This window comes from Anabas testudineus, chromosome 15, assembly GCF_900324465.2.
Source record: "Anabas testudineus chromosome 15, fAnaTes1.2, whole genome shotgun sequence".
Lineage (NCBI taxonomy): Eukaryota > Metazoa > Chordata > Actinopteri > Anabantiformes > Anabantidae > Anabas > Anabas testudineus.
Genome location: NC_046624.1, coordinates 16,371,619 through 16,381,973, shown reverse-complemented (window position 1 = coordinate 16,381,973; position 10,355 = coordinate 16,371,619). Strand labels below are relative to the sequence as shown.

The 10,355-nt window shown below is 38.9% G+C and overlaps 1 protein-coding gene across 1 annotated transcript; it reads left to right on the top strand.

The window, feature by feature from the left end:
• Nucleotides 1-60: 60 nt before the first annotated feature.
• On the top strand, nt 61-9,300 carry LOC113158829 (monocarboxylate transporter 12-B-like). The gene is made up of 9 exons (XM_026355096.1): nt 61-192; nt 2,367-2,696; nt 4,605-4,708; nt 5,146-5,289; nt 5,808-5,903; nt 6,058-6,214; nt 6,509-7,231; nt 7,316-7,575; nt 7,997-9,300. Exons 2-9 carry the CDS (start codon nt 2,560-2,562, stop codon nt 8,146-8,148), a joined length of 1,773 nt encoding a protein of 590 aa, XP_026210881.1. The 5' UTR covers nt 61-192; nt 2,367-2,559; the 3' UTR covers nt 8,149-9,300.
• The last annotated feature ends 1,055 nt before the right edge of the window (nt 9,301-10,355 follow it).

The following is a 10,355-nucleotide window of genomic DNA, read 5'->3' as shown; positions in this document are numbered from 1 at the left end:
CCCCCTCCTCCTTCCAGTGCTTCTGCAGGCTCAGTTGAGTTTCAGAGCACATTCAGGCTGTTTGCACAAGAGGCAACAGCAGGAAAACTTTGTGTGGTTAAATTAGTTTTTTAATGGGTTGTTTGTGCTTCTTCCCAACACTTGAGCCATGAAGCAGGGACACGGAAGTCCAGAGAGCGGCTGGAAGTTGCTGTAAGTCAACACAGACACACACCTTTGACTTCTTTTTGTGTTATGTTGTTCGCCTTCACTCTCTTCTCTCCCTTTCTTCTTCTAGTTTCTAACAATCAGTCTCTCCCCCGTCTGCCTCAATCTGTTTTTTAATGCTTTGGTTTTTCTGAGTAAGCTTTTTATACTTATTTCATAGTGCAGATGCTTAGAAATGTGTAGAAATGTGTGTTGATGAATTCACAAATGAAATCAAATATACACATATGGAATACAGGCTAGTTTTTATAGACTAATGTCACATACAACTACGTTTTCTGCTAATGTTTTTTTTTTATTTTTCATTTTCATTTAAAAAAATGATCATAGTCCTTAACTCCTTGGAGTCCATTGCTTGGCGCAAAGAGTTTTTGTTCAATCTGTGCAAACTGCACTGTTTGTTTGCTCAACACCAATTTGCAACAAGGGGAAATTCTCTGTTGGTGACACACAGGCTGTCAATTACCACAAAGATACACATGTAAACTTTACAACTGCTTGCTTTTCAAGATTAGCTCTCATTGCAACAGATGACAAAGCAAAATAAGCTACAGAAACTGTGGGACGTGTGCATTGGTGGTGTCAACAGGGTAAAAACTGTTTTTATATTTACTCTCTTTTATGCTCATGTTTGAGCTTAACGGTATTTTATTTGTTAAAATGTCCTGTCCTGAGGCCCATCTGACCAATGCATACACTGACAAGCACATTTGATTGTCCAGATTCTTCTAGCTTTCGCCTGATTGAGCTTCTTTAATGGCCCAAATCAGGCTATATAACCGAAATGCAAACACTGCACAGCTGGTGTGAAGGCCTGAGCTTTTCAAATGGAAACATACTGCTTCAATGCTACTGCTTTGCACCAACAAACTCATTAAACACATTAGAGGGATCAATATAGAGAGTAGAGGTTAGCCTCGGGGGAGTGATTATCCAGTGTAAAAGCAGGATTTAACCATGTGGATCCAGAAAAACTGTAGCTGTCCCTTACAGTACATTTGAATTCTTAAAGTATAGTTAACTCTTTAACTGCTGTGCCTTTTTATAATGGAAATATAGCTTTTATTGAAATGTAATAATCCATGCAATTAAACAAAATTCCAAATTGATGCACTAGCTACTAAGAGCTTTGCCAGCAATACAGAAGACCTAAGCATAGATCTGTTAAAACCTACAACATGTCTGCAAAAACAGCAGAAAGGTGGAGCAAGGCTACACAGGTTTTAACAAAGTGTTCTTTACCCCCTGAGGGTCTGCACAGCTAGTTGGTCTGACTTCACTGACCTTTGTCGTGACGTTTGGCAATAGGCTGAACTCACTGACTCCAAAACGTGGCTCTGACCCCTTAGGACCTCACTCAGCCACCGAGGTCATTCCTCTCTGCCTTATCTTACAGCTGTTACAGTAATTGTTTGATGTTCTGTTTCAAAATGTTACTGAAAAGAAATGATTTTTGTTGTTTAGCAAGACGTGAGGCCTGTTTTTTTACATGTTAATAATAGGGTGAACACAGTGGTGTCTTTGTGTGCAGGTTAATGACTTGAACAAATGACTTAAACACATTTGCGGACAGAAACTGAAGTCTGTTTTTTTCCAGTGATTTTGGTCTGACTGGAGCTGGTCTTCACTGGTTCAGCCACAGCTATTTAATGAGGAAAAACAAAGTGCACTTGCAGTAACTAACCCACTTTTATCTTGCAGCAAGGATTGCCAAACTGACGCCACACTAAGCATGATAAATGTGACAATGTGTCTAAAAATAAGACACAGCAGGCTGTTCTCTGTTCTCAGCTGAGCCTAAACAACAGCAAAACTAGCAGTTTTCAAAATCTCTTCCTCTTTTTCTTGTGTGAGTTGTTTTATTTGTTAAGCGCCTGGAACTAAAGTAGTGTGTTTCTGTTGATAAAGTTTCAATTTAACTAGATTCAACCAAGTTTCTGTACATTTGCTTGTCAGCTGCTGTCTTGTATCCATGCTGCATTGAGGAGGTGATGTAGCTGAGTAGTCTGGTTCATTTGAAACAAAGAACCTGGTATTGAATTACCTAATTAGAGCAGCAAAGCTATTGTCAGTCACTTGTTACAGCTACATTTCAGGAGCTTTTACCTTATGTGATGCTTACATTCATGTTTAAGTTCTGCCTGTTTCTGTTTTGACAGTAACTGAGGAAAAAGATCCTTTAAAGTTCCTAAAGATCTTGGCTGCAGTTTTGAACAAGCTCAGCCAATGAGAACGTGCTGCACATTCAGAGAAGAAAGGACGACACCGAGGAGTGGAGTTGTGACCTCCGGCATCCCTTGTATCAGAGGGACGGGATACTGATGTCAGTCTGCCTTGTGATTGGCTGGAGAAATGGCAGTCACCAAAGAAGAGAAGTTTGAAGGAGACAGAAGGACATCTGGGGTTACAGTTCCACCAGAAGGCCGCTGGGGTTGGATGATCGTCGCTGGTTGTTTCCTCGCAACAATCTGCATCCGGGCAGTGACCAGGTGATATGTGTGTGTCAATATCTGTGTACGTGAGGTGAAGCCCATCAAGAAAGTCCCCATTCCTCTCATGGTGTAAAACTCAAGCAGTTCATAGAGTTTAAGAAGTTGTTCACAACAAAGTGCTTTCTGCTTGGTGAAGTTTCATTGTCATTTAGTTGTTTGGTTGTGATTCTTAAGGAAAATTTCTTTACAACTGGGATTGTTTTATACCTTAATGAACTGAACAAGATTTCACATGTGCACAAAGAGATTTTTAGAATCTGGATTAACAGGAAAATACAGCTCACAGTTACAGTAGATAACTGTTCATATCAAGGCCTTTTGTTCTCAGCTTTGGTTATTAACACCTCTAAGTACTTGGCAAGTCTTCAGTACAGCTCAAAGTTTTAAGCTGCTAACCTACAGTATATCAGCAAGCACGTTTTCTTTTTTCCACTGATACTCCTGCTGAGATGTTTCCACTTTTGCAGCATGTTCCTTCAACTCAAGCTTATGTTCAATCTAGCTTTCTAATAAATAGGATTTGTTTTGTATAGATTATATGCACACATCTTTTTATTTTTTTTGCACATGGAAAAAAATAATTATCACCCATCACTGCAAGTTTTGCATGTAAATGTTGGAATTTACTGAAACTGCAAGTAGCTAAACCTTTAATGCAAGTAATTTCAATATTCTCAATAACTAAGCATTGGAAAAAATCTCTGTACTCCTAAATATCTCACAGGTGCATCAGAGGAAAGTGCCATAAAAACATAATTAATGTTAATGATTAAATAGTACAAATTTTCACTTTACCTCAAGTGCAGTGTTTGATTAAACAGTTTTTAATATATACAGTAAAATAGATGACAGATGATATAAAAATATACAAAGGTTCAAGTGTGTGAGATTATTTGCACTGCTAAACACACTAGTTTTGCGAGTCTTGGTTATGTTATATCTGTTATATCTGTTTTTGATACAATATGTAAAAGATGGAAACAGAGCTTTTGGAATATGTGTTTATACATACAAATAATACAAATAGCATGCTTCTGTTGACTCAGTGAGAGCATCTGATTTTAATTCTCTATGTTTCTTAAGATCTAAAATAATCATTGATCAGTAAATTAATTATTTTCCAATATCTGAACTCATCGCTCTACTCTATGTTGGACCACTCAGCTTCTAGTTTCACTTTCTTTCTGGCCTCTGCTGCCAGTAGCATTTAACTTGCTTAAGAGGGAGAATTAACATTCCTGGCACCTATTCAGTGTGTGTGTGTGTGTGTGTGTGTGTGTGTGTGTGTGTGTGTGTGTGTGTGTGTGTGTGTGTGTGTGTGTGTGTGTGTGTGTGTGTGTGTGTGTGTGTACTGTTTTTTCTGTCTGATCACAGCTATGCTCTTGTCAGATTCAGTGAGACCACAGAGTACTCTCTGGCATTACAAAATAGACAATGACAGTCATAAAAAATGGGTCAGGGAGTGCAGAGCACCCTGATTGGTGCATATGAATGACAACCATAAACTTATAAACACCTCACTCAACTAGTTTAACAACTCTGACATGGTACTGACACCTAATACAATCCAAATTATCTAATAAATAATGGAATATTTAATCAATAATCCTTGACCCTAAAGTAAGTTTTCTGAACAGCTTCGATATGAAGCATCTGTTTATTCTGCAGAGTCACTGTCTAGTCAAACACACAGATTGTGACACATTTTCATGACTTCCTGAATATAATAAACATGTTATAAGATGTTATAATGGAAACTATAGTCTTGCAACACCGGATGTGACTGGTTTTAAAGTGACTCTGGGCTGAATTTTCTTTTACGTTTCTCGTGCAACAGTAGCTCTGTTTGCAGATTATTATGTGATAATGTACTAAATTCAAACCTCTCCCTCTGTTTGTATCCAGGTGTGTCTCCATGTTCTTTGTGGAGTTTCAGATGGAATTTGAGAAGGATTATTCCACCACTGCCTGGATCCACAGTCTGGTTGACTCCACCACCATGCTGTGTGGTAAGACCACCAAGTACCTGATTCTGCTACGGATGTTAATGCTACACTTAAACCAGTGATGCTAAAATATACTATTATTTCTGGGGATCCTATTTGCGTGTTTGGTGCAGGTCTAACGTGGTGCAGATCTGGTGACGTTTTAATTAATAAAAAAAAACCCTGATGTGTATTTTTTATGTCTGTCGCTTTTTGTAAGTTGACGCAGATACAGTAGGAAGTAAACAATTACAAAATATGATTTGACAAACAACACTTTGTGGTGACAGGAAACTAGACGATTAAGATAGTAACTATAAAAAAGTACAGTTGAAATTAAATGGTAGTTAAAATGACTAGTTCTTTTATACCCTTCTTATGCATTAATTACCATAATCACTAGACATGAAACTGTTTAACCTGTGAAATAAGAATAATCCAAACTGCATCTGCGTCTTCAGCTCCTCTGGGTGGTTTCCTCGGGGACCGTCTCTCCTGTAGAGCTACAGTGATACTGGGAGGTCTGCTGTCTGCTGCTGGTCTCGTCCTCAGCTCCTTCGCCTCCAGTCTGGAATCTCTCTACATTTTCTTGGGCGTCCTGACAGGTAAAGGTACAGATGGAGAACAAAGAAAGATCAGTGATAAAGTTTTAAATAACTGCATGTCCTGATGTAACTGATTTAAATAATGTATGTCAGACATCAATATCAAACAGGCTTCTGTTTTCATAGCTACAGTTTATAGAAACAGATACACTGGGTTTATCTTAAGCTTTCCACACTTTATGCACAGATTTAAAAATCATCAAAAGACAGTGGAAGTGTGGTGGGTCTGTGTTCTAGGCTTTCAGAGAAGCATCATTCACTTGGGATGTTCTTTGCCAATATACACAAGAAATCCTTCAGCATAACGCCATCAAATGGAGTGCATCAGTGACACAGCTTTGATATAAATCATCATATACTCAATTCTGTCTGATTTGAAGGTTAAATGCATTTATTATAATCTGCTTTGCACAAAGCATCTGCCAAATGAATGTGGATAACGGCACATTTAGCAGAGTGTGTCAGGGTGACATATCCTTTTGACAACCAAACAACTTCCCTCTATCTGTCTTCTGCAGGTCTTGGCTTTGCTCTCAGCTATACGCCAGCTGTAGCAATGGTGGGAAAGTACTTCAGCGAGAAGAAAACTTTGGCCTATGGCATCGCCCTGTCTGGTAGAGACATCTTTCCTTACTGGTCTTTTTTCCCTTCCCTTTCCCATTTATTCTCTTTTACTCATTCATTTCACTTTTCACACTTTTCCACCAGCCTGTATTTTTTTTAAGTTCCTCTACCTGTGTTTTTTCCATATAATTTCTTCATCTTCAGGTAGTGGCATTGGGACTTTCATCCTGGCTCCAGCAGTCCAACTGCTTATAGAGCACTACTCCTGGAGAGGAGCTCTGCTCATCCTAGGAGGATTTGTGTCCAACCTGTGTGTTTGTGGTGCTCTGATGAGGCCACTGGAACCAAGAGGAGAAGAAGTGTAAGTTCTCACCTGTATTGCTTTGAGGTCCACTACGAGAAATAAGAGTAATTGGTGATGTATGCCCATTCAATGTGCAGTGTATAACCGTACACTGAATGAATAATTGTGATTTTATATTAAATCAAGAAAATATAATGTACTATTTAGTAAAACCTAGACGTGCTGGTGGGTGCTGGCCAGAAGTGAATAATATTTCTTACAATCTTGAAGTGTTCTTTTCAGCACTGACTCATACCTGATTCAGTTTAGTTTTACATACTTTGTAAGTACTCTCTTCTGTTTTATTTAAAGGATATGGGAGAACAATTTGACTGACCTGGAGAGAGACTGCATAACAACTGTGCTGGATTCCAAAGACACTGAACAAGTACTTACTGGTTGCAGCCAAGTGGAGACAAAGCAGCTGGAAATAAACAAGTTAAAGGATACTCCAATGCTACTCATAGCCAATGGAGTGCTCAAAAACCTTGGACTTGAAAACAACAAACTAGGTCAGGGTAACATAGCACTGCTATCAAGCCCAAGCCTCTCTGATCTGAGGTTAAAAGATGTGAAGATAGCTGAGTGCATTTTATTCAGCAATAAGCTAACAGAGACAGTGCTAAGGGAGATCAAACTCTCGGCAAGTGATAGCATGATCAGTGACTTAAAATTGGTGGAAAGCATGAACTTGAACAATACGTTTGCTGACATGGATGCTAAGATAGAAGCCAAACCTACAGATGGCTTTCACCCTCCTCCAGACCCTTTAACAGACACGACGGGTTTGTCCAGAGGCCACTGTTTTTGTCTCAAGTCGAGGGAGGAGTTTGGATTCCTCCTGATGCCCGACTTCCTCATTCTGTCTGTGTCCTTCCTGTTTTTGGCTTATGGGTGTGGAGCTCCAGTAGTTTATTTGGTTCCCTATGCTCTCAGTGTGGGAGTGGAGCATAAGCATGCTGCCTTCCTAATGTCCATATTTGGAGTGAGTGGCATTGTAGGTAACATCACCTTTGGCTGGATCATGGACAGGAAGTAAGTAGAGGCTGTATATTTGTTTGTTTGATATAAACCGCAGGTATGTAAAGCCCATTACTAATGGATTTTACTTCTTTCTAGGTGTCTGAAGAGATATCGCATGCTGAGCTACATGGTGGCGATAAGCATGGAGGGCCTCTGCTGTATGTTCATGCCCCTCCTTCACTCCTTCTCACTCCTGGTGCCATTTTCCATACTCTATGGGTATTTTGATGGGGCGTATGTGGCTCTCATCCCAGTGGTGACCTCTGATGTTGTGGGTTCCACCTATCTCACCTCGGCTCTGGGTATGGTTTACTTCCTTCATGCCATCCCCTATCTGGTCAGTCCACCAATAGGAGGTAAGGGTTCAGGAATTATTTATTTATTTATTATTACAGCCCCTTCAGAGGTTAAATTGTGAAATTCTTGTCAGTGTCATTCTTGCATTAGTTTTGAGACCTTTACATGAACAAATGAGACCGTTGTTGAGATGATTGTTGGTTCTAGTTTCCTGACCAAACAAGCTTTCTGTTTGAGGATTTAATGATTATTTTTATTATTGGGTAATCTTGTAATTATTTTCTCAAGTAGTTGATTCATCATTTTGTCTATAAAGAAAAAAGTAAAGAGTACATTTAGTTATTTATTATAGCTAAATCACACAGAGCTGAGTTATATTCTTTCATTTGAGAAGCTACAGTGATCAAATGTTGCTTTAGAAATGGAAATAACTTTCTTTCTGTCATTTACAATACCCGTCTCCTGTTTCTCTGTGTTTAGGTTGGTTAGTAGACAGGACGGGCAACTACGCAGCAACCTTCTTCCTCAGTGGGGCTTCCTTCATGTTCAGCTCGGTGGTTTTAGCAGCTGCAACATTAGTCAGATTCTGCCAGAGGTCCAAGTGTAACTCTTATAGTGTAACTAACCACTAAAGGTCCCAGTCATGCTGCTGCTGCTGCTGCAACCTAGCGAGGAATCAGATGACATGCCAGTCAAGATGCTGCTTTTCCATCTGCATTAATGTGCACCTCTCCACTAATGGTCTGTAGGTTGATAAGAAATACAGCAAGGGTCTATTTTGACGTGCATCATATGTTGATGATGTGTTTTGTGCTCGGAGCCGTGCCCAGAAGAACCAAAGCAGTTGGAACTTGTGCCTTTTTTAGGAGGAACTATGTTGGGATTATAAAACAAAAAGACTCTTACTTTGAGGAAGTTGAAATTAGCATTGCGCTGTTATCATGTTAAACTGTTTATTGAATTTTTTAATGTAATTTTAATCAATGTACTATTCTTTCAATCAGTTGTGTTGAACATCTCACTGTACAGTTTATGAAATCACTGTTGCTCGCATTATGCTCCAACACACATTCAAGGCGAAAAAAAGAAGCCTAAAAAAGTTACAACCAAAAGACAATTAAGTATGTTCTATCAAAATAATAATACTTACACAGACAATTAAACTGTATGGAATACTCAGAACAATCCTGATAACATTTCCCATTGGCTTTCTATGCTTGTGTTGCTAATGTATTTGAAATGTCCAGCTGTGTTTGTGTGAAGAAGCAGAAAAATGTAATGTATTCATTTGTATGAATCACAAAGTAAATAGAAAATGTTAATGATTTTAGACCTACAGTAGTGACAGGACCACAACACTGCCGACTGAGAATAAACAAGAAATTTTTTGCATGTAAATGCGGTGGACAAATAAGATAAGAATTCTTTGCTTCTTTTCAATTTGCTATAAGCTTTTAATCAACCAAGACTTGTTTAAGGTCTAAGGGTTTAATAATTTCTATACCTCAGATTACACTACCAGTGGTTTTAACACTATGAAATCTTTTCACATGCACTTTTCCAGCAAATGCATCACTGCAGCTGGTCTCTGGTGATAAATATTTCAGGAAAAAAGTGATGTAACGACTATACTGATATGTGTGATTAATTGAATGACATGAGATGTCTATGTGTTCTGGATTTAAACCTTGCTTGACTAATTTATCCACTTTCTCATTTCCAGCTATGCCTGCATGAGCAGGAGTCCTCACAAATCTAATATCCCTGACTTACGACTTCTGAATATAATGACAACACTTAACATTAAGTCTTGCCCGTTCTTGGATGAACTTGACCTAATGCTATACAGAACAGAAGCAGACTCACTGCATATTAGAACCTGAACTGGCTTAATTTACCTTATCCACTCCAACGCTGATGTTAATGCATACATTTCCACTGAATATACACTCAAATCATCCAATGTTCTTTTGAATGTGTCAGTTTTATGACTCAGCACTGTAAGTGCAGCACAAGTTCTGTCAGATCTTTGATCCTTAGATCCATCTCTATAGATATGAGTAAATCCAGGATATCTCCTTTCCACATCCTCATAAAACTCACTCTTTAAATCCACAACTTCCCTTTCATCTTTACTCCCACCTGTCCAAAACTATCTTTACTCATGCTCCTTCTATCCAAACAATCCTCAAAACCCTCTTCCGTGGGATGGTCACTCATATATCTTTAAACGTATCCAATAATTAACTAAGAGCTGCTTTCTCCACAGGCACAGTGACATTTCGCCTATTTCCACCTGCACAGCACATGGAGGAGATGTCTTAGTTGCACCTGTGCGTGGTGTTACTGCTCTGGATTAACTTTAACTATAAATCCATAATCTGAACGAGAATACATACACCTGTTCTAATACGGCTCTCAGCCAATAGCAACGCAGCGTTTTAGTGACGACACTGGGCGGAGCATCCGTTAGGAACAGGTGTTATGTCGAGAACTGTTGCCCACCTGACTCTTACCTAAACTCAACCAGAATCTAGGGTGATGTAGTTTAATCTAATTAGTTAATCTGAGCAGTTACGTCTGATTATAGTTTAATTAAAGCCATACGACAGTGAGGGATGGGAAACAACATTTTAACAGGAGGAAAACAAACTTGGACTGAACACCTTTAGCTAATTACGTGTTTGTTGTTGGTGCGACTTCTATATTTTTATATTTTTGTATCACTCTAATATAATGTTGTGTCTGTAACTTTATTATCCTGACGAAGATATCGGAGAACAGGCAAAATAATCCTTTTCATATTTGAGTTACGCTGTTTTTGCAGGAGTGCTATTAG

Coding starts and splice junctions, on each gene's coding strand:
- LOC113158829 (XM_026355096.1), top strand. CDS start 2,560: ATGGCAGTCACCAAAGAAGAGAAGTTTGAAGGAGACAGAAGGACATCT. Junction 4,709..5,145: donor CTCCACCACCATGCTGTGTG/GTAAGACCACCA, acceptor CTGCGTCTTCAG/CTCCTCTGGGTGGTTTCCTC. Junction 7,576..7,996: donor GGTCAGTCCACCAATAGGAG/GTAAGGGTTCAG, acceptor CTCTGTGTTTAG/GTTGGTTAGTAGACAGGACG.